Source organism: Microtus oregoni, unplaced genomic scaffold (genome assembly GCF_018167655.1).
Source record: "Microtus oregoni isolate MIOR12 unplaced genomic scaffold, Mior012 000001F_ref0000356, whole genome shotgun sequence".
Taxonomy (NCBI): Eukaryota; Metazoa; Chordata; class Mammalia; order Rodentia; family Cricetidae; genus Microtus; species Microtus oregoni.
This window is the reverse complement of record NW_024543060.1, coordinates 17,879,103-17,904,301: the sequence shown is the minus strand read 5'-3', so window position 1 is coordinate 17,904,301 and position 25,199 is coordinate 17,879,103. Positions and strand designations below refer to the sequence as shown.

The window sequence follows — 25,199 nt, the reverse complement described above, 5'->3', positions numbered from 1 at the left end:
CATAATTTGCACCTAAACATTTCATCATGAATTACCAAAAACCTTTTTGACAATACTGTAAAGAGAAATAGCAAATGATAACATAGTAAATACAAAAAAAAAAAAATTAATGAGCCAGGCAGTGGTAGCTCATGCCTTTAATTCCAGAACTTGGGAAGCAGAGGTAGGTGGATCTCTGTGAGTCTGAGGCTAGTCAGGTCTTTAGAGTGAGTTTCAGGACACACAAACAAAGAAACAAAAAACAAAAACAAATGAACAAACAAACAAAAATCTCACATTTCCTATTCAGGAAAAGCAGAGCTGTGTGATGTGGCACACCCTTAGTACTATGGAGTACCTGCTTCGTTGTTGTTGTTGTTGTTGTTGTTGTTGTGGCATTTTTAGGACTGGGTATTGGTATCATTATTAGCTCAGGCTGGCCACAAACTCGTGATTCACCTGCCTCCATATCCCGAGTGCCAGGATTTCAGGTAGACACTGCCATGCCCAGAAATGGAGCTCCCTCTTGATATGAGTCTTACATCAGGCAGCAGGTAGGCACTACCTCACAGAGTGTTTGTGACTATACTAACCTGAGTTTTTGTTTGCTTTTAAGATTTCTAAAATATAGATCTATCGGTAGCCAGATACTGTTCGCTGGAAACCATGTTGCTTATCAGCGGAAAGAATCTGCACTTACTTAGAGAAGGTAGCACATAAGGAAGAGACTGGGAATTTACCCAGCCGTCTTTATAAGGCAGGCACAGCATATTATCTCCCACAGGAAGCATGTGGCCCCCAAAGGAAGTAGCAGACGTCACCGTAACTATAACCAGCAAACACACGAGGTGAAAGGAAGGACTACCCAAGGGTGGGGGTCCTGTGACAAAAAGGCAGCATCTCTAGGATGGCGCTCCTGTGTCAGGAGAGAGGATGAATGGAAAGTGTACTTGGCAGTCACCTGAGTTTGGCAAGGACACAGCGACTGCTCAGTGTGTGTACAGGAAAACCCCAAACACAAGTGGGTCATATATAAAAGTCATCATTTTTATCATCAATTTCCAGGTTGTACTCTGAGAATAGACACATAACATACTTTCTTTCCTCACTGTCTGTCCTAAATCTCACTCAAAGAAGCTGACAAACACAGAAACCTAAAAGCTAAGGGAGACCGAGGGTGAGCCAGGCTGGTCCTCTGCACACTCCACGGGAGAGAACACAGCAGAGTTTACCCACTGATTTGTTTTGTTCTCCACAAGAAGCCATTTGTCCTCTGCTACAAGGAAAACTGTCTTGAGGTTGATGGGAAGAGAGATGGTGTGAGTTCGTCCTTCTAAGACATCCAGGACAATCAAGGTATCTCTGAAAAAGAAGAAAATTATGTCTAAACATGGCCAAACAATTGTGTTGTAATCATGGTTAGATAATATACAACCTTAAAATGAACATTTGAGACTAAGCACTAATAAATAAACATGTCATTTTAGAAAACTCCCCTACAAAATTCTCCATATGTCAGGGTAGGCATGAGAAGAACAACAGGAAGTCGGGTCTGCCATGGAGCAGGGGCTGTGTTATGTAATCTCAGCATCTTATACCTGTTTCTCAACGTTCTGTGATTTGTGAAGGGTTATTTTCAGAATAAATTATTATTTGGTTCATCAGTTTCATACTAAACAAGTATAATTACAGCAGGAAACAGAATGAACGAAGTAACAATCTCAGTTTAGAATCTCCTACAGTGAAGCACTTACCCTGTTTGTTTGTAGAATACTAGCCAGTTTTTGTGTGAAAATTCTTTACACATTCTGTAAGTCTCCTAAAGAGAAAAGGAAGCAAACATCCACATCAATTGACCAACTCTCAGAGAAGCCATTTATCCATGCCAAGGCTTTCAGGGGAGCATAGATTGAGCTAGATCTTAAAATATACCAACCGTTATGCATTAAAGCTCTTTTAGCATTTTAGGGGTTGTGTTCCGCACAACTGAGGCTTGGACTCAGGGCCTTGTGCTTGGCAGGCAAGCAGTCTATCACTAAGCTACTAATTCCTCTTCAGAATAATTTTCAACAGGGCCAAATGGGCTGGAGAGATGGCTCAGTAGTTAAAATATCTGCTGCTGTTGCGGAGGACCTGGATTCAGTTCCCAGCACCCACACGGTGGCTCACAGCCAACTGGACCTCTAGCTCCTGAGGATCCAACACCTTCTTCTGCTTCTGTACCAGGTACTCACACGGTGCACTGATATAGTGCAGGCAAAACACTATACACATAAAAATAAGTCTTTGTGCCAAATACTGGTTAGAAATACACGTGCTAATTATTGGTTAATTGTGGAATTTGTATTAGAATATAAGCATACAGGAAATACCATGTCTCTTAGCTCTTAATTCAATTATAACCTGTAAAAAAGCTTCTTGAGTCTTTTATGAACCACATATGCTTACGTGCAAACACTGGATAAGCTTTATTTTGTATATAAATGGCAGAAAATTTTTCCTTGAGTTAGGCTACATGATTTAAGGAAGTTAATAAATCGAAACATTTATCTGACAGAGGAAATCAATTGCTGTACTTAAGATTTTAACATACAAATCCAAAAATATAACTATGTAATTGGAGAATAATTACGTTGACTGCATGACTGAGGATTTGCTGTGACTGTCACACTCAAATAGCTCTCATTTTCCTTAACAGCCCAGTCCTGGCAATCTTCACACTAATATGCTGGACACTGAAGGAACCTCCTGATATTTAATTGTTCATCTAGTTATACAGTCTTAACATCTCAAAATCTAAAATTGCCTAATGACTCTTTTGTGCCTTATATTTTTGTTGCTGTTTCCCAAACTATCTTTGTGGTTGGGAAATCCCCAGCAAGCAGTCTGCCAGGCAGGTCTGGTACGACTTACACCGCCTTCCTTGTTCCACCAGGAAGACTTCTTAGACACAGACTCTTCTACAGGAAGGATGAGATGGCGAACAGCACGGCCAGCGGTGTCTAACAAGAGGATGACGTTACTCTGGAAATAAAGAAAGCAGGATAAGATTCAAGACATCCTCCTCAGTTCCCCATAAAAAGCAGCAGTGACCAGGCGACCTGAGAGTGAGGATCACTGTGGCCAACCAAATGGAAGACAATGATATCGAGATGTAAGATATCACGAGGACACTACACTCGGTGATCCTAATGCAGAATATCAAGTTTTGGTTAATTTACTGACAATTTCCTAATTAGGTAAACATGTAACCTCTTTGAAAGTTGTCTTAAAATCAAAGGTAGCTGCTCTGGTTGTATTTGTTCTATAGACAAGGAAACTGAGATTACACTTGGGGTTGGAGAGATGGCTCAGCATTTAAGAACACTGGCTGCTCTTACACAGTATCCATGTTTGATTTCTAGCACATACTTCGTGACGCACAAATGCCTGCAAAGATTATTTCACAGTACTCCAGTTACAGAGGATCCGATGCCCACATCTGGTCTCCGTAAATACCAGGCACACACATGCAGTGCACATACCTACACGCAGAACTCACACACACATAAACAAATCTTTGAGATGAAAAAAGGATAGCACTTAAGAGTGCACTTTTACATGACCCTCAGTAAATCTTGTTGATTCTTTTCATAGATCCATGTTCAAGTAAATACGTACACTATAGAAAAATGGGTTAGTGAAGTATATGACTGTAAAAACTTAGCTAGTAGCAGATGCTAGTCATCTTGAAATTCACTGAAGCTGAAGTAAGGCTGCATAGAGAGACAGGGAAAATGACGGGAGGTTACAGGAAGAAAATGGAGGCCCTCACTCCATGAAGTTTCTTGCTAGATGATAATCAAGAATTCCAAGTACATCACGGCACATACATGTGCGTGCATGCATACACATACACCTCCACAGTCATGCGCGTGTGCGTGCACACACACAGTTTCAAAACACAACCCAAACACCAATAACAACATAACCACACCTCCCCTCCAGATCTATTCAATACTGGCTTGCCTTGAAATGCATGTCTGTGGCGACGCCAAGGATGTGGCGTTATCTGAGTGCAGATCTCCAACGAGAACTCACAGTTGTAGGGAGGGGCAGTGTGGAGCGATGTCTCTGCCCCTGCCACCCACGGAACTTTCATTACTGTTGCTACAATAACACACAAACAAGACTTTGTGGCGTCATTTAGAGCCATGCAGCTGGGGGCCTAGCCGTCGGGGAGAGCTCGGCAGGCAGAGGCTCAAGGAGACTTCCCTTTTTTTTTTTTTATTTTATTTTTCGAGACAGGGTTTCTCCGTAGCTTTTTTGATTCCTGTCCTGGAACTAGCTCTTGTAGACCAGGCTGGCCTCGAACTCACAGAGATCCGCCTGCCTCTGTCTCCCGAGTGCTGGGATTAAAGGCGTGCGCCACCACCGCCCAGCGACTTCTCTTCTTTTCACTCAGACATTCAGATGCCGACTTCTGGGCTCTTCTCCCTCTGTGTGGCAAACACTTGGTGTCCTCCCCTCCCCCATCCAGTCCCCAAGGGAACTATTTGGAGTGAGGAACTTTCAGACCCTGGAGGCTCCTGTGGTGTGAACCAATAAGCTTACAGGTGTTTGTAACATCCAGTTTTACCTGTGATGGCTCCAGCAGTCAGTTCTGAAGGAGAGAGGGAACCCATCCCATGCCAAACATACACAATCCTTACCTCTAAGTAGACCTGGATACCAACTCCAGGGCCCCTCCCTACCCTGGGGCTGTGTTAAGAAAGGAAATAAACCCTAAGTATAGAACTTATATCTGGAACACATGAAATAAGGATTTAAAATGGAGAAAACTAGAAAAATACTGTTTTCAAGGACTGCAAGGAAGCTGGCTTTTCTAGTTAATCTGTAAAGGTGGCCACGGAGTGAAAAGGGCATCTGCAAACTCAGCCTTGTGTTGCGCAACGGCTGTTTTCCTTCTGTTAATTTGGGGCTAGCTGTCTTGGTCACTGCAAGTTCTTAGGAGAAAAAGACACAAAGCACCCAACGACCACAGACTCTAGGAGATGCAGAAAATAAAATATGGTATGTTTGCTCCATTATGCCATAATATCAATCAAATAGCTCATATTTAAAGCAAGGGGGAATACAATCAAAATTTAATCATGGCTTCTGTCTTGTATTATGCAATCTGGTCAGAGAAATAAAAAGAAGTACAGAAATGTATTTTACAAGATAATTAAACCACAAGAGTTAAAGCCATATTGATTTCCACCACAGCTTACTGCACACAACAAATGCTGATAAAACTCTAACTTTTCCACAATCAGTAGCTGTGAATGAAGCTCCCTGAGAGGCAGCTGTGGTTCACTGTGAACAAAACTCCTGGAAGAACATCTGTGTCTGCAGAGACTGATGGCTGCCTGGAACCTCACAGGCTCAGAGGGTGACTACTTTATCATGGGCTAGTGTTAGCCTTCTGGGACAGCCTGTCCTTGCCCAACTCCGTGCCTGGACTAGTGTCTTATGATAATAAATAAAAACCGCCTAGAGGCTGTTAACTTAGCAGCACACCAGCACCCACCAATCCAAGAGCTACAAACGTCATCAGAGAGCATCCTGACCTATAGAAGAGCTCCCCCATCTTGTTGTACCTGCTTCTCTGATGTCTCCAATAATGTGTTTGGAACTTGCCTTGATTTATGACTTTCTCTGTTCTGTAAAACTATAAAAGCTTCATGAAACTGCTTCCACACTGACCGTGGAATTTGGGGGAACCTAAACCTATGTTCCCAGGACATAATCACAGGCATTATGATGGCTCCAGAATAAAGAATGTTCTATTCCCTTTAAGACAAAAGCTGAGGTTTTTATATTGACACACCCTAAAATTGTATCATTCTGTATAGCATAATAATTCTCCACTAAGAACTTAGATTAGCTGGGCAGTGGTGGCGCACGCCTTTAATTCCAGCCCTCAGAGAAAGGCGAATCTCTGTGAGTTTGAGGCCAGCCTGGTCTACAGAGTGAGTTCCAGGACAGCCTCCAAAGCTACAGAGAAATCTTGTCTTGAAAAAAGAACTTACATTAGATGTAATTAGAGTTAGAATAACTAGTCCAAGAAGTCTTTTTTATCTGGGCAATGGTGATACACAGGTGAATCTCAGAGTTCGAGACCAGCCTGGTCTACAGAGCAAGTTCTAAGACATAGGACAGTCAGGGCTACACAGAGAAACCCTGTCACAGAAAAAAAAAAAAAAAAAAACACTCTTGCTTTACTGTTATTTGAATGCTTTGAAAACGGTGGTGAGAGCAAGACTTTCCTTCTGAAAATGTAAACTCAAGGGCTGGGGACATAGGTCAGCGAGAAAAGTGAAGAACAGAGCTCGGGTCCCCGGCATCCATGTAAAGGCCATAAAAGCCAGGCATGGTGGCTGCCTGTAATTCCAGCAACTGGGACGTAGAACTGGGATTCCTCAGGCCAGCTAGACGAGCTGATCCTGTGAGCTCTGGGTTCAAGTGCGAGACCTCGCCTCAATAGGTAAAGCAGAGTGGGATCAAAGATGTGGACATCAACCTACGGCCTCGACACGTGCATACCCAAGAGTAACTAAAAAGGAAAGCAGAAAAAAGTTAAAAACATACAAGGTCTCTGCTCTAGGTTAAATTCTTTTTGAGTATCTTTGAATAGATAAAATGTTTCTTGCACGATAAATACATACTACTCTGTCATAAATTTGCAGCTCTTGAGCAACCCGAGATTAAGGGAAGTTCTAAAATAAAGTTTCTCCCCTCGAAATGAAGAAGTAGCAGATGATTAAACAGAGAATTCAGTGTAGTTCCCATTTATCTTCCTTTTCTAGGTTCTTAACCTTGCATCCTCCTAACTGGGCCTACGTGACCTGAGCACCGTGCCTGCTAAGTGACCACATACACACAGACACACACACACATCCCTGAGTGCAATGCCCCGTGGGCTGAGAACGAGCTCTACCAACACTTGGCAGCACGAAGGAGTTCTGTGGCTCCATCCTTTTAGATGTTAATGGGTTCCTTCTGCAAATGACTAATGATATATTCTGCCTGTGCTTAAAAATAGAACCTCACGTCACACATGAGTACAAGAAACTGCGGCCCTGGCACGCTTGAGGTGGGGGCAGGGCAGAGAAGTGACTGAGCCATTTTATGATGTTTGTATCTGACTGGAAGAAGAGCAACCTCTGGATGACCTCCATGCCCCAAGTCTGAAACACTAAACACCGTGCAGATGTCATAAATAAGCCCATGGGAACAGGGGGAGGGGAAGGCCTTTATTTTTAGTTTTCCTGTCCTCACTTAAGATTTTATTTCAGTAAGGAATTTTTGAACAACTTTTCCAACTAACCAGGAGGCGGCATCTACAGCAGAACTTTATTTTAAAATGATAAGGGACAGATCTGTGGCTGCACTCTTTCCAGTTCTACCAGAACCAGGAAGAAGGGTTACTGCACTTGTTAAACTTCAGAGTTTTGTAGTGCTGGTAGTGCCCCCAGGTCTAACACCCCGACTGCACCAGCTTATAAAACAGTCAGCAGGAATAGCCCTGTGAGGAGTGGGAGGGATGGGCACTTCGAGGAAGCACTCGGATACCGTGAGGTCCGCTCAGGATGCAAAAGTCAGACAGGATCCCAGAAGGCCCAGAGGTCCAGGCTGTGGAAGGCAATCAAAGCTCTAAAGTGAAAACTGTGCTTCCTTGATGGAAGCCATTGCCATTGAACAGAAAATTAGTTTACAATGTTGCCAAACAATTGGGCCTTTTGAGAAATAAACCATGAGCTGAGCATCTAAAAACTCTAATAGTTTTACAGAATTTGTACATGTAAATTTATGTTAATGTGACAAGCTGAGAATCTGCTGGGGCTGTTAGAATAAATACTTCAAATTTTGAGTCTCACCCAAATTTGATCAGTTTATTAAATTCAAATTCACCCTGACAGGTGCTTCCTATAGAGGATTCTTCTGGTTGCAAAAACACATCAATGGCATTGATATTTTATAGGAAATCTATAAAGCAAGAGCCTCATTCCAATTATCTGGAGAGAAACTTGCAGAAGCAACATCTGGTTTGGGATGAATTCTGCTTCCAGTAGACAGCCGTGGGGACAAATCATGACAACTGACTTAGACAAAAACAACAGAATGGTTCGGTAAGATCTGAAGTGCTGATTTCTCCAGTGAACCATGGACATGTTATTTAATGCTCCTTTTGAGTAGATACATTATAAAAGATTGTTTCTAAATGTGTGCACAGTGTATGTGTACAGTGTTCCTGTGAACATGTGCACATGTGTGTGAAGGTAGGTGTGTGTGCGAGAAAACGGGAGGGAGAGAGGGAAAGGGAGGAGAAGGAGAGGAAGGTGAGGGATAGGGAGAGAGCGCCAACCAAAGGTTGATGTTGGCTGTCTTCTATCGCTCTCCCCTTACTCTCCGGGGTAGCGTCTCCCACTGGACATGGAGCATATCAACCTGATTGATTCAGTACACTGCCTGGCCCGCAAGCCTCAGGGATCCACCTGTCCCCTCCTCAGTGCTGGGATTACAGGCATGCACAGTTGCACGAAGCTTTTATGTGGGTTTTGAAGATCTGAACTCAAGTCTTCATGATTTTTTTTCTTTTTGAGACAGGATTTCACTTTGTAGACCTGGCTGTCCTGGAACTCTTGGTGTGGACCACCAGGCTGGCCTTCAACTTGCCTCTGCCTCTGGAATGCTGGTATTAAAGGCATGTACCATTACAGCTGGCTGGGTCTTCATGCTTATTTCGACAAATACTTCACTGACTGAGCCACCTTCGCAATCCTGAAAGTATTGTTTCTTTAGAACACGCTGTTCTTTAGAGCACAGTTAATGGCACTGCATTTGTTGAATATTTTCCTATTATGAATTCTTTTTAATATTAACTTAGTGTGTGCATATCGGGTATGTACACACTCATGTATGGTGTGCCACAGTGCATGTGTGTATGTTGGGTATGCATATATAATGACAACAGCAGGCAAAAAGGACTTTTTTCTTTTGATTATCTGAGGGAGAATGTACAAATTCTCTCACATGTGATTTTCTAAGTCAGTCTCCTTATTGTTCTTCTTCAGTTCTAATTCTCCTGTCTTCATTCTAATTACTCCTGGCTTCTTCTCTTGCCTAAAATCTCTTTCTCAGGAATCCTGAAGTGATAAAGAAATCACAAGAGTTAATTCCCATTGGCCAAAAACAAATTTCTAGGGTAAGCGACAGTTGAGCCATTGCCATGACAACACAAAGTTCCAAGGTTACAGGAGTAAGATCATGACCAGACCGTCGAGGGCACAGTGCCCCGTGACAAACTTTGAGACACAGGTCTATGAGCAGGCAGGCAAGTGAAGAAGTGGCATGCTTTACTTAGAGTGCTTTGTGTTGCAGCCTTGGCTGGACATCTGCGACTCTGACCTTAGGCACAGCTGTAAAGTTTTAAACTTATGATCTAAAACGCCTTTAGCCCAGTTTGAACTTGTTTTGAGGTGAAAGTGAGCTAAATTGTGTGCAGTTAGTCTGAGCAAAAGAACAAAGCAGGATTTTAAGTGTCTACAGTCCTTGTGGGAATTTAGTAATGAAGCATATATTCTATATATTCAAATTATATAGCTGAATGAAAAGTCATCTTCCTGACCACCCATAGATATATGCACCCATAAGATTGAGATGCAATCATGAGATTACATATACACATCACATGAGATTACACACTACAGTGCAGGCACTGGAGATTACATATACATATCATATGAGATTACACACCACAGTGCAGGCACTGGAGATTACATATACACATCACGAGATTACACACTACAGTGCAGGCACTGGAGAATACATATACACATCACATGAGATTATACACTACAGTGCAGGTATTGGGGAGACATCAAGCTGCGCTAGCAAATGTGAGCAATAGTTTCCAGAGCTGATGTCCTACAGGCCTTGGCTGGACAGGACTGACCTCCATCAGAGTCACTCTTCTGCTGGGCTGCCATCTCAAGTATCAATTGCCACATGCTGTATATTTTGACCACCTCCGACACATACGCTCACATATGGTGTGCCACCACACACAGTGGATGGAGGTCAGAAAGAGGACAACCGCAGCAACTGTTTCTGTTTCTACTCTGTGGGCCCTGAGGATCAAATCCAGGTCACCAAGCTTGGCAGCAAGTGTCTTTATCCATGAACCATATTGCTAGCCATGTTATCAGCTGTTTGGAAATTTCAGCCTACAATATTCTGCTCTAAACATTAGCAATGAGGGCCAGAGCACAGGGCTTGTCTGGCATGTTGAAGGCACTGGCTGTAAGAAAACATGCTATCAGTAGTGAACAAGTGGGGGACGTTTAATTCTGCTAGGGCTGATCCAGTTTGGTTGGGTTTTGGTCCTATTATATAGTTACTAGAAAGAACAAACTCTCTTAAGTCTGGTTTTCCTCAATGCAAACAGGGAGAACAGTAACTCACTGGGCAGCTTGAAGAACAGTGGAAGATAATAGATGCTGTGCTCCTCTTTTGGACACAATGAGCACTTGCCTCGCCGGACACCTCACTGCCTTCTAGTCCCCCACTTTACCAGGTGAAGTACAGCTAATAAAAACTCAGAGTCAGATACTGGGGTTCAACCTAAAGATCCAAAAAGCAAAGCAGCCAGCCACTGGTTCTACCCAGATACAGAGGAAGCAAGATGAAAATGCTGCACTGAGAAAAGGTACCAAGCCATGTGGCTAAACACAGATAAGAATTATGGGTTAATTTAAGTTGTAAGAGCTAGTCAGTAATAAGCCTGAGCTAAGAGGCCAAACAGTTTATAATTAATAAAAGCCCTGTTGTCTTTCTTTGAGAGTGAACGGATGCGGGACCAGGAGGGACAGAAAGTTCTGTCTACAACCATCTACCCCATCTCAGTTCCTACTGTTGATGCTTTCTCAACTCTATAATATCTTAGTATTTCAGTCTCCCACAGCTCAGTGCTTAGACTTTTCTTCACAAGCATTCACTTCCTTGGTGGCCTCTTTCAGTCTCCTGACTTTAAAAAACAAGCATAACCCCATGACTCTCAAGTTTTGATCTCTGGTACTCACTGTTCCATGGAATTCTACTCTCATCTTCTACTTGGTAGCTTAACACATTCAAGTTTAGTGCACTGTTTTCCGCAGTCCCGGTCTAAGCTGATTCCTTCCTCATCTTGGTTTATGGGCACTCCATTCAAATTGCTCACTCCATAACTTTTTTTTTTTTATTTAACAATGCTTCTAACTCCCTCTTACCCCATATCTGCTCTGTTAGGAAATCCTGTAGGATTTACTCTCAAATTGCACTGAGACCTACAATCACTTATGACTTCATCCTCTGCCAAGGTACCATATCTTTTGTGTTCAAGTCTCTCCAGAGAGAAGACAGTAGCCAGCCTTTGGTACAGTGCGATCCCTGGCCTTCTGCGCCCTGTACTGGTCCTTTTGAAAGCACAGGTTTCCAACCATGGATGACATCACTTGACTTTTTCACAGAACTCGCTCTTCCCACATCGGCACCTCATAAGTGTCTGGTGTCCTTACCTGTTCCTCATGCAGGACAACTTGACCCCTGAGCGGACTTCCCATCGGTGCTATTGTCACAAATGGTCTCCAGGATCCACTGGTCATTCTTGGGAAGATGTCAAAGAAGTCCACCAAGAAGCCACTTTTCCCAGTTAAATTCATAAAGTATAAGGAAATGGGATTGCATGCAGCTACATACAGGGTGTGCTCCCCATTTTCTAGAATGACAGAAATGGATTAATTGTGCAGTTTCTAAATAGTTTTCTGATGGGCTAAGAGTTCTAGCGCTACTAAATCTTGAACCTGAGCTAGGTCAGAAGCTCAGCACACGGCCTTCAGGTTTGTCAGACTGCAAAGGTCACAAGAAGCAACTCTGCTCCTTCCCTCAATGTAGACAGAGTAATGTTGTGTAGTTGAGGGAAGTACCTATCCAGGCTCCCAAATAATTCGACAAAGTCTGGTGATAACTCCATTAAATATGTGACTCTCTTCGAAGGCAGGGAACTTTTCTCTGGAAGGAGCAAAGCATTTTCTGACCCAGTGGTTTCTATTGTTCCTGCAGAAACACTTGGTCTGCGTCTTCTATCTGCGAAGTTTTCTTCTATTAGGTAGTTAGCAGGTTGTATGATTGTCTTTCTATAAATAAGCAATTTGATTTTTAAAAAATCTGAGTCCTGTAGGTCTCCCCATCCCAAGCTATGGTAATGGAGATTTAACTTAAAGCCATGAGCATGCTAAGGAAGAACTCTCCTGCTGAGCTAAACCCTCACAGCCTAGCACACCAAGGATTTTAACTTCCCATCTGATATTCATGCCAGAAAATTGCTTCTGCAATCTCCCTTAAACCCAGGGACTGCCGAAGTCTAGTTCCTAACACATATGCCTATGCTTCTATACGCCTCAATCCCCTGCAGAGCTAATGGAAATGCAGATTCTGGGTCAGCAAAGCTAGTGTGGGCTGCTAGAGCCTGTGCTTGAAGCAAGTTCCCAGGGCTGCCAAGGATGCTGGTTTGTGCACCCCTCTCCCTTAACAGGGCCACAGTCTCTCATGTGAGCTTGAGACAAGAGACCAAGCAGTTTGTCTGATGCGTGTGTTGAGCACTGCCTGTCTGTCAGTTATTTATTTTATAGCAATCATATTTCCTTAACCCCAAATTGAGATAAAAAGGAAGACAGATATATTAAAATTTGGGACAATCCAAGAAAATCTGGATGGAATTTGTGCATGACGCATATCTAAAATATTCATACAAATATGTCCAAAATATCAGTTCTACAGTACATATATAAAACTATAAATGATAGTACATAAAAAGGTATGTTAAATTTGAACAAATAAACTAGTATCAATAAGAAACACAGCCACCAGGCTAGGCATGGTGATGCATGCCTTTAATTCTAGCATTTGGGAGGCAGAGACAGACAAATTTCTGTGAGCCTAAGGCAGTATGGATGACAGAGCTGTGATGATTTGAAAGAAAATGGCCCCAAAGGGAGTGGCCTACTGGGAGGTGTGCTTTTGTTGGAGTAGATAGGAGAAAGTGTGTCAGTGTGGAGGCGGGCTTTGGGTCTCATATATGCTCAAGCCACCTCCAGTGTCTCAGTTCACTTCCTGTTGCCTGTGTAACTCTCAGCTATCTCTCCGGCACCATGTCTACCTGTATACCATGTCCTGCCACAATGATAATGGACTGAATATCTGAACTGTAAGCCAGTCCCAATTAAATGTTTTCCTTTATAATAGTTGCTGAGGTCATGGTGTCTCGTCCCAGCAATAGAAAGAAACTTTTAAACAATAGCAAATGCCAGGCTATCTAGTGAGACCCTGTTTTAAAAAGAAGGAAGTGGAGGAGGAAGAGGACTGAAGATTATTATTATTATTACTATTTTTTTGTTTCTGTTTTTTTTTTTTTAATAGAGTCTCACTATGTATCTCTGGCTGTCCTGGAACTTACTATGTGAACTAAGCTGGCCTTGAATTCACAGAGATCCTCTTTCTTTTGCCTCTGAAGAACAGGAATTAAAGGTGCATGCCCCCACTTCTGGGTTATTATTTAAGAGGTGACATGAACTATGCTGTAGAAGTTCCAAATACCAGATGAATAGTAGAACAGTAGAATTTGTAACTTATGGGTCTTTTAAATGTATCTTTTATGAGGAAAAATCAGTTCAAGTTAGCATTTCAGGGGCACTTTCTTGCACAGGAGAGGGCAGGAGGGCTGCAGGAGGAACGCTGACAGAAAAGGGCACCTCGGAGTAATTAATTGTTCTCATATTACAGGCAGTAAGTGCCGTGCGGTCCTTGGCTCAAACACATAGATATATAATTAACTTCAATTCCAACCCAAGAATGTGCTCTTTCTGTCAAATGCAGATGAGGTTTTTAGAAAGATCAGAACAAAGGGAAAAAGACTAGTTTGCAAATATGGTTCACTCTGGGAGGAAAGAGTTACATTTTATCAGGAAAAGCAAACCAGGAGCCCTTCTCACAGCCACCTGTGACTGCCTGCTGGGAACACAGGGACAGCTCCCCTACAGGTGTGGGCAGAAGGACACTGTGCACTCACAAGCGCTAAAGTTTAAACTTCAATTTAGACTCTCAAAGGTTCTTTACCAGTGGACACAACCGGTCCTGATGAGAGCACAGATCCTTACTACAAACAAACCATACAACCCCCCAAATATCTGAAGGCATACGTTTATTCAGATAGCTGACTTGGGCAATGAGGAACATTCGCAGGACTTACAGGAACCAAAAGCAAGGTGCTGACTTCTTTCCCTGGGAAATTTCCATCTCAGTCAAATTAGTGACTCCCCTCCCTTCCCCCAGCTGCTGCTCTGTATCACTTTAGTAACTGACATCAACTAAGGAACAAAGTAGCCAGTAATGAATGGCACCAGTCCACAATTAGAGAAGCCCATAACTACCTTCCTCTACCCACATCGCAGACAATCGAAGGCTTAATGATGGCAAGTCACTCTAGGCCTCACTGCTGGGCTGAATGCAATCACCAAACTGGAATCCAAGCCTCCCTCCCCCCAGTCCAATGCTTCTCCCTTCTTCTTGTCTATTTTTAGCACACGCCTGAGTGTGTTTAGCTTTGTGCTAGTTCTGTAACGAGAAACAGACATATGCGTACCCACCCAGTAGTGCTCATGTGGGGCCCACCGCAGTATTTTGTGTGATGGTTAGAGGAAATTAGTTCTAAACTATATCTAATTGCTCTCCAGATCCACCAAGTCACCAAGTCTCTCACAGAGTGCCCGATGCCTCAGGATTAACCCCTCTGTTTTTAAATCAGTGCAGGAGGAAAAGATCAAAATTATAAATGGATGTACCGTGTGATACCGCAATGTCGCAGATTAAATTAACTTCATCCAGTGGAAACCTCCACGAGGTATACTCTTCGGTGAAGTTTAGGAATCGCGCTTCATGCCTTTCTATTGGGTATTCTTCTATGTTTGCAAGCACGGGACCCTACAACAGAGCGGCAGTCTTAGCGAAGATGCTTGGGTAGTCACAAAACAGCTCTTCCAATACAGAACGCGCATTTCAGCATTTACCATCTTGACATACTCCACTTTACCATACTTGAAACAACAATAAAACCATTTACTTACCTTCCCGAGTGCTTTCATACACACGAGCTCACAGATCTCCTCACTGGCTTTTGTTTTAAGGACATACACTGTGCATAAGGCACTAGAAGATATCTCATGACTACACTTCTCCCTAAACCAGTAACTGGTCCTGACACCCAAACAGCAAGACCCAGAGTTGTGCAAGCCAGCGGGATAACTTACAAGTTAAGACACCAGAGACTAACATATTTCCATTGTGAAGAATGATCATGAAACCATGACACTGAAATGTGGTGGGAGAAATGGGCCTTTAAGATGAAATGTCAAAAAAAGTGACATCAAAACCAAGAAAACCTTCCAATGACTGATAATCACTGGTGCTACTTATGAAAAGTAGAATGTTTTATATGCGGTTATAATCATTCAATATAAAGAAAAGCAAAGGAACTAACATGATAATATTGTGAATATCAGTTCTGGGTAGCCGGTTATGATTTCCTGGAAGAACCCTAAGGGTACAACTAAACCTTCAATGACTTGCCTGCCCCACGGTCCTTAATAAAGATTCAGGCTACATACTGGCACCATGTCCCCTCCTATCTGGATTATACCCAGGAGACTGGAGAGTCAAAGTGTACCTGTCCTTGTACCTGGAGACACCACTTCAAGGAGTGATTTAGGCTCTCGGATCACTCACTTAGCTGGCATTTGGGGGCAGAAGAGAGAGGCAGCTCTGACAAGGGGCTCTGAAGTCCATGCTTCCTGGAGGGACTGACAGACTACGACTCACTCCCTGATATTCTAAATTCTACTTAACTGGAAGAAAACATCTTTTTATGGCCCACCATAACTGTCTGGTGTGAAGAAGACAGAACCTTTAGTGACCACAAAATCTCCTGTATATACTTTTCAGCCATTTACAGGGCTGTTGACCGTACTGTCCGTGTAGATCCCAGAAGTGAGTAGCAGAAGACAGAGAACAGTGAGTCCAGTGTGCCTCCAACTTCTGTTCCTGCTACCCTTTTTAATGACTTTTGTAGGTACCTAACTGCCCAGAGGGGAGCTCTTTATACCCGAAATGCTCAGAATGGTTTTGATGGTAACTAATGACCCTTTCCCTTTCACAGGAAGACAGCATCACCAATGTATGGCTAAAAATTTAAAAAAGCAAAATAATTTAATCTTGTTGGCAAACACAAAGTAAAGACAACTATCACAGAACAATCTTTTAAGGAAAATATACAATATACCCGACTGACTCGCCTGAAACATAAAATTGGGTCCTAGACATTCTGTTTGGCCAATGGCAACAGACTACACTGAATTCCTTGGGGGTCAGACCGACCTCGATGTTGGCACAGAAGCTAAAGAGCCAAGCACTTGCTAAGTCCTTAGATTTACAGAGCGTAGCTACAGAATATTTGAAAAGTTCATAAGAGTCAATGTTTTGAGGAAATAATAAGGATAACAACCTTTACGTCGATATGAGATGTTTCAACTGGACACAAGATCTTTGGCATCCCATTTCCTGCCTGACCGGTTATCCAGTAGCCCATGAACGTCTGCTCTGGGAGAGGCAACCTGCCAAAGATAATTGGAAAAGTGAGCGTTTTTCCCCCATTATCAAGTGTCTTAGTTAGGGTTATTACTGCTGCAATAAAACTCCATGATCAAAACAAGTTAGGGAGGAAAGGTTCATTTTCTTACCCTTCCATATCACTGTTTACCACTGAAAGAAGGCAGGACAGGAACTCAAACAGGGCAGGGACTCGGAGTCAGGAGCAGATGCGGTAAGCCATGGAGTGTGCTGCTTCCTCGCTTGCTCGGCCTGCTTTCTTACAGAACCCAGGACCATAGCCCAGGGATGATCCCAACCGTAATAGGCTGGACCCTCCCCCATCAGCCACTAATTAAGAAAATGCCTACAGGCTTGCGTACAACCCAATCTTTTGGAGGCATTTTCTTAATTGAGGCTCCCTCCTCTCAGATGACTTCAGCGTGGGTCAGGGTGACGTCACACTAGCCAGCACATCAAGTGAAGGAGAAACGCCTGTGCCACCCTTCGCCGGCAGCACACGTAAAACTGAAAACTGCTTCACTTAGAAGCAGGTTGTGCTCCATTCTGTTTAGAGTGCAGTGCACAACACCATGTTTAGAATGTACATCAGGATGAAACAGACACTCAGAAGGTAAGACTCTCCCACTTCGCCTTAATTACAACTACAGTTAGGGCTAACATAATTCCCATGGGATTAATAAAATGTGCAGTAACTGTACATGCAGATACCTGGTAGAGTATAGGAAGGCTTAAAAGAAATTGGAGCGAGTCATTTCATTTTCCTTTCCAGTCTATTCTTTTACATTTTGAATCAAGTAGCAACCAGGGTAATATTAGTATCAGACCCTTGGTGGACGCTGTAAAGAAAATCCCCCACAGACTGTTGTTTCATGATTAATATGTAACACATACACGGAAATGTTCATATAAATGTGTCACCTAGTGTTGAATACACCCATGGAACCAGTAGCCAAAACCCAGGACCCAGAAGTCACCTGGAGACACCTCATGGCTACCACGGAAGCTACGACCCTGATTTCTGGGAGAACTGGTTTGTATTTGCTTTATTTTGTTTAAAGAAATACAACTTTTTGTTCTAAGACAGGATCTTACTACTAGCCCAAGCTGGCCTTGAATGGACTCCCCTCAGTCTTCCAAATGCTAATATTTAAGACATATGATGCCATAATCTTTCATTTCTTTTTTGAGACATAATCTTGCTGTATAGCTCCAGCTGGCCTAGCATACACTATGAAAAGCTAGGCCTGCCCACCACTCCTCCTACCTCTGCCTCCCAAGTGCTGGACGTACGGACATGCAGTACTACATCTGGCTAGAGCAGTTTTGATGTAGAGTGATTCATATACTAAAGCAAAATGGCAGCAGCAAAGAATATAATGTCAGGCAAACCTGAGAGTAACTTTCACTTCTCAATTCCAAATACTTCTGCTTGAATCTTTAAAAACGAAACCGCCCATCTGTCACTTTCATTTCACCACGTTTCTTACTCATGATATGACACAGCAGCATCGAAGACTCGGGGTTTAAAGTTCTTGACGTGGCCATAACTCGAAATAAGTTTAGAATGAGTATGGGGCTCATTAACAGAGCACACATTGACATGTACAGGTTATGTTGTTTCCAGTAGTGCTGTGGTCTGACATGCATTCCCGCAAGCTTAGTAGAACTATAGAGCCTTGATTACTCTTTGCACAAGACAAGGAACTAAATAACTGGTCAAGAATGCTTTTTGTCCCTTTGAAACAAGAGGAAGAAAGGGACCTTACAGTGAGATGCTGTGTCATACCTTACTGGAAAGGATACATTTGAATACGTTATCTAAAACACATTTTAAGGGGCTGGGACGACTCAGAGGTCAAGAGCACTAGGTGCTCTTATGAAGGACCAGATTCAGATTCCCATCATCCACCTTGGTTCACAATCACCTCTTAATTTCAGCCCTAGGGCATCCGATGCCCTTTCTGACCTTAATGGCCATCTCTTACCATACACATCAATAAAAATGTGCAGATAAGCCTTAACAAAATAAAACAATACATTTTAAGTACCCAGACCATAACCTGGATTGAGAGTGGGAGGTGGCTGGGGTCATGCTGAATTAGAAGACTAGGACATGTTCCTTTAAATAAGGCAATAACACATGTTTCTGTGCTAACAGGGTAGATTTCCTAGAGTGGGATCTTCTCTCTTCTAGCTTAGGATAAAATGTATTTTCCAATTGTTCTCGTAAGCCCCAAATATTTGGAGACGTCTATATTTGGAAGGAGAAACATGAGGAGGAAACATTAATTTCTTTCTTAGCAGTATTGGTGAATGCAAAGAGATCTGGGCTTCATTCCTAGTTCTCTTATTAACCACCTATGAAAAACTGGAAGAAGAATGCCAGCTAATGTCTCAGTATTAATTTCGTCATTTACAATGAAGGGCTGATCTATAAAGTCTTTAAGGCTTGGAGAGTCTGTAGCAGTCAAGTGATCAGACAGAAGCATCAGTGTAGGTTAAGAGCTTGCTTTGCCTTGGTTCCCTGGAATGACAGTGATAATCAGAATGAAACTATCTCTACCTGCTGGGCGGTGGCGGCCCATGCCTTTAATCTCAGCACCTGGGAAGCAGAGTCAGGATGATCTCCAGGTTTGAGGCTAGCCTGGTCTACAGAGTGAGTTCCAGGACAGACAGGGCTACACAGAGATGCCGTCTCAAAAAACCAAAAAAGATAATGTTTGTACCTATCAATCAGATGGATCCCTTGGTCAGTGGGTAAGCTGTCTTTATTCTTTAAGAATAAAGGGACTCTAAATAGTCCCACTCATTTGAAAACAATGGTTTCATATTTTTTTTTTATTTTGGTTTTTTGAGACAGAGTTTCTCTATAGCTTTGGACAATGGTTTGATACCTTAAAACAATGGTTTCATATCTTAATCTAGTCACAAATAGAGAACTGCTTAATAAAAATAGCCATTGGGTTGATAACCCAGCCTAAGAAATGCATCCAGGGCTGGGGATATATTTCAGTCGCACAGGCTTACCTAACATGAGGAAAGCTCTTGGCTTGATATTCAGCATTTAAAAAGAAAACCCTAATATATTCACTAATAATTTTATAAATAAAACTCAGATGACAGCTAAGAAAAAAAAATCCATCCATTTGAGCAAAGGTCATTTTTCTCAGATTCTATTTCCTACTAACGACACCAGAGATGTTCATAACTCTGCTTAGAGGAAGTTGCCAACTCATTCTAAATAACAGTCATGGAACTCAAGGCCGGCCCAGCTCTCTGAAAAAGCAGCTCTGACTGGCTGGCAGAATATGGACCTGTAGATGCACCATATAAACAGCAGCCAACCCCACACAACAACAATGTGCTTCTATTGGCAGCATCAACTACAGCTGAAGGATGCACTGGCAGGTGTCCTGGGGTTGTATACACTGACATCATCTCTTACCCCTGGCTGTTCCCGGACTCTGACAATAGTTGGGAAACCATAGCCCCTCATCTATTTCCCACGAAGGCTCTCAGAAGCTGTGTGTGTGTGTGGCGGGGGCTGGGGAGACCATTCCTAATTTTCTTTAGAGGAGGGGGAAGCATGCGTCTGGGGTATGAACAAGCTTTGGAATACTCCTCAAAACGTGGGGTGGGTGGGTGTACCCTGGCGAGCAGTTAGCAAAAAGGCCTTTTTTTTCACTACTGAAATGTGGCATCCAACTCCAAGCAGACTTTTTATGTTTGACTTGACACAATAAGGACATTTTCCATGACTTTAAGAATCTGTCACTATGCCGTTGAACTGTTTTAATGTCCGGGCTGGAATGATGTCTGGCTTTGATTTCAGCCGGGAGGAGCATGAACTCGGGCCTATAAATAGAATCACTTTTTATTTTCAGTGTCATTCATGAATTTATGTGTTTTAAAACAATGATGTGTTCTAGTACTTGTGTTGTGATGTTTCCTAATCCCTTGTGGAAGCAGCCACAGAGACCTGAGACTAAGAGTTCTGAGTCAGAGAAAGGTGCATACAAAAATCATGACTCGGGTCAAATCAGAGCACTCGAGCCTGTTAGAGAGAGGAAAAACACACAGACAATCCATAACACGACGCATATGGACACCAAAGTTAGGTAACATCGTCTAAAGGCCATGCGAGAGCTCTGTGTCGGAAAGACTTCCAAAAAGAGGGGGCTGGGTTTTTAAAGTACATGTTCTGGCAAATTTCTGCCTTCTCTGAACTTTTGCCAACACTATTTCTGGAGTCTGAAAGAAAACACATGAAAAAGATTTGGATCTTTCCAGGGCCATTATGCAATCGGGAGTTGCTGACATACCTATTATCAACAATCCCGATGACATTTCCTTGCCACAAGCAGGACTAATGCTCATGGAGTAACGGAGCTCTTGAGAGCAGCTCTGCCGACTTAGAAACGCAGCAATCACTACTATCCTCGAGACGAAAGAGAGCGACCAATTTTACTGGCCTCTCTCATTCTTAAAGAGTCTTAAAATCTTTTGCAGATCATTCCTGACAAACACTTTCTGCTTGGCTCTTACCCTTTCCTCTTACTCTGAGCCAAATTGTAATTCAACTCTACCTTGAACTACTTTTTCCTATCCCTGAACACGGGCATTTCAATGCTTCTCCAAGGCCATTTTCTCTCTCTAGAATTCCATTCTGGACCTGCCTCTTTAGTGAGCTACTTCCCCCTCTTGTAGATGGGTCTCAGGGAACTAGCTTTGAACCCATTATGGGGCGGAGGATGTCCGTGAGTCCTAATCTTACAGCCTCTACTTCCCAGGTGTTGGGGTTGCAGGCATGCACCACCATACTCACTTGGAGATCCTTCTCCTTAAATTGAAATCCTAATATTAATTTGCCTTTGAGTCCTTCTTCATATTTTGTGCTAGGGAAAAACAAAAACAAAAACAAAACCCCGCAGCCGTTTGCCCTTCTGGGTTTCCATACAAAATTATTCATATGAAACTCTGAAGAGTTTTATAGAGTCTGCAATTTTCCGATTTAAGAGAATAGAGAGAATACAATTTTAGAAAGAATAGACTAGAAATGAAACCATGAAATCTTTGATTTTTTTCCCCCTTAACAAAATAAAAAGTCAGCACAAGGCTGGGTAGGTGGCATATGCCTATAATCTAGCAAGAGGAACCTGAAATAGTGCTGGCTACCTAGAGTCTTAGAGATAGTCTGGGTCCTATGTAGTAAGGTACTATCTCAAACACACACACACACACACACACACACACACACACACACACTTCAGTCACAAGCTTAACAGAGAAAAAAAGTCCACTTAAATATAAACTAGTAATAATGTGTCTTACTATGAATTCCCAGTAGTACCCTCCTTTGCCAAGAACTTCAAAATCTCCTTACTTGACAGCTCACAAGTCGCTGGCATGTTTATACTGCTTTGCTAAACACAGTGTGTATGTGAGTGCACTGGTGTGTTTCCGTCTCTGCTCCTGAGTCTACGTTTAGTTAGTTTCATTTACAACACGTCCCTCTGCCCACCCCCCCCCCCCCCAGCCTGCCAAGGCCACAGAAACGCAGTCATCTGAATTGGGTAAAGCTGCTATTTTTGGCTGGCACTTCCCAGTGCGACTCCTGCTTTCCAGAATAACCCTGCGGTCTCTGAGCAACTGTACTGCCTTCCACGGGCCAAAGCGGATGCCGACAGCTTGAGCCACAGCCTCTGGCTGCCCTCCTCCTTCCTCCCTCCTCCTTGTAGGTGCTGCCAGGCTACAATTCTAGTCTCCGGCTTTAAACTTCCTTCATCTTACTTCAAGTTCTACTGCGGGGTGTTGTGGGGGGATCACCTTCTCTTTCTCTGACATCTATTCTACCAACTACATCTCAGTGGTTTCAAATCCTGTGTTCTTTCCTTTGCTAATCATCTCCAAGAAGGCCTGGGGGTGAAAGTTCCAGCCACCTCTACTGTGAGCATGGAAACTTCCTGAATTCCCCACAGGACAGACTCACACACAGAGGGGAAGACCTCTGAGAAAGAAGCCCATTCACTGCTGAGAGCACAGGTTTCTGATCTGGCAAACTGATGATTCACTGAGTAGGGTATAAGCTTCATTCAATGGTTATGAGTTCACTGCGGGTCCACTGATTGGCCACCTCATTCTCTCAAGGTTGTCCTTTCTTCTCCATGGCCACATGGAGGTATTCCTCCATCAGAAGAGGGAATCCTGCAGCTGCTTCCTAACAGCCTTTCTATGCTTGGCTTTGCCGCCATCCTCTCTGTTATGCTTAGGAAATGAAAGGAGGCCTTTTCTGTCAGGGACTTACTCTTTTGCCTCAGCCTCATCGCCCTGACTGCCATGACCTCACCCCGACACTCACGGAGTACTTGCACCTCCAAATACACCCATGTCTTCTTTAGCTGGGGGCCAGTGAGACAGCCCAGTAGGGGAAAGGCGCTTGCCACCAAGTCTGATGACCTGATTTGGATTCCCAGGACCCACACGGTTGACAGAGAGAACTGACTCACCCCAGAAAGCTAACCCTGACCTCCACATACACACTCTGCAGTGGGTTTGTGAGAAATAAAATGCAATTTTAAAACGTGTTAAATTTCTATTCTGCCCCTGGACCCAGCAATACCACTCTTGGGGATATACCCAAGAGAGGCCTTATCATACAACAAAAGTATATGCTCTACTATGTTCATAGCAGCATTGTTTGTAATAGCCAGAACCTGGAAACAACCTAGATGCCCTTCAATGGAAGAATGGATGAAGAAAGTATGGAATATATACATATTAGAGTACTACTCAGCAGTAAAAAACAAGGACTTTTTGAATTTTGCATGCAAATGGATGGAAATAGAAAACACTATCCTGAGTGAGGTAAGCCAGACCCAAAAAGAGGAACATGGGATGTACTCACTCATATTTGGTTTCTAGCCATAAACAAAGGACATTGAGCCTATAATTCGTGATCCTAGAGAAGCTAAATAAGGAGAACCCAAAGAAAAAAATATAGGCATCCTCCTGAATATTAACCTTCATCAGGGGATGAAAGGAGACAGAGACAGAGACCCACATTGGAGCACCGGACAGAAATCTCAAGGTCCAAATCAGGAACAGAAGGAGAGAGAGCACGAGCAAGGAACTCAGGACCGCGAGGGGTGCACCCACACACTGAGACAAAGGGGATGTTCTATCGGGAACTCACCAAGGCCAGCTGGCCTGGGTCTGAAAAAGCCTGGGATAAAACCAGACTCGCTGAACATAGCAGACAATGAGGACTACTGAGAACTCAAGAACAATGGCAATGGGTTTTTGATCCTACTGCATGTACTGTCTTTGTGGGAGCCTAGGCAGTTTGGATGCTCACCTTACTAGACCTGGATGGAGGTGGGTGGTCCTTGGACTTCCCACAGGTCAGGGAACCCTGATTGCTCTTTGGGCTGATGAGAGAGGGGGAGTTGATTGGGGGAGGGGGAGGGATATGGGAGGCGGTGGAGGGGAAGAGACAGAAATCTTTAATAAATAAATAATAATAATAATAATAAAGATGTGTTACATGGGGTTGGGTTGGGAAAGCTCAGTGGCAGATCATGTGGTTTGCATGGGTTTAGGCTCTGGGCAGGCAGCGACACACACATGCACGTGCCCACACCGTGTGTATGTATTTGTGTGTGTGTGTGTGTGTGAGAGAGAGAGTTCTGTAGGCCCTCAGTTGACACTGTTATGCTGATGCATACCGGCCCCAAACCTACTGTATTGAAATTCCAGAGTGCCTAGCTAACTGATCTCTCCTCTGTCACAGGAGACCCTGCCAGAAGTTTGTCCTCAGAGCAAGTGCATGGTCCGACCAATGTTTTACTGTAACAGAAGCCAAAGTCCCAAGAAATAGCAATTTCTAAATAGATAGACCTTTAACTTTAAAAAAAACAAAATGGAAAATTTCAGTGTCAACAGAGTAGATGTTTAAAAAATAGAATACAGAAGTGATACCTATGTTCTAAAACTCAAGGAATGCAGAAAGCCACACCTAAGTCAAGCATAGCCACCACATTTTAAATTCTTTAAAGTCTAGACCATCAAAACTCCTAATAAAACCATTGATTAATATACTTCTGTAACATCAATTCAAAGTTACATTATTTTGCTTAAATGTGAAAATCTTAACATTTTAAATAAAGAATCTGAAAATAGTAGGAGGATGCCTAGCAACAAGACATCTGAGGAGTAATTGCCAGGCTCTAATAGGCCTTCTTCACCAGCAAGGGCCCTTCTAAAGTGGAGTCGCACGGAAGTCATTTCCAGACATACGGACCGTCTAGTGAGAACATTTGTATGTCTGGAAGCAATGACATTTAGCCACACCCACAAAGTCCCAAGGCACTGCTATAACTGGGTTTCTCTCTTGAGAGTCTCTCACAGGTTTCCCAAATCTGTTTATTGTGGTCGGAGTAAGTACCTTAAGCTTAAAATCAGAGGAGGGAAGGAAACGGAGAGAAAGCAGAACTGGGAGT

The 25,199-nt window shown here is 43.1% G+C and overlaps 1 protein-coding gene across 2 annotated transcripts in view; it reads right to left on the bottom strand.

Annotated features, from left to right (window-relative positions):
* The window catches only part of Vwa8 (von Willebrand factor A domain containing 8), a 322,040-nt gene that overhangs the window by 102,456 nt on the left and 194,385 nt on the right, over window positions 1-25,199 (bottom strand). For both annotated transcript variants that reach the window (XM_041665254.1, XM_041665244.1), the window contains exons 27-32: window positions 16,595-16,703; window positions 14,880-15,018; window positions 11,559-11,758; window positions 2,893-3,003; window positions 1,734-1,798; window positions 1,216-1,341 (exon numbers count right to left, since the gene is read on the bottom strand). In XM_041665254.1, the coding sequence (XP_041521188.1) occupies window positions 1,216-1,341; window positions 1,734-1,798; window positions 2,893-3,003; window positions 11,559-11,758; window positions 14,880-15,018; window positions 16,595-16,703 (750 nt within the window). The remainder of the gene's footprint in view (window positions 1-1,215; window positions 1,342-1,733; window positions 1,799-2,892; window positions 3,004-11,558; window positions 11,759-14,879; window positions 15,019-16,594; window positions 16,704-25,199) is intronic.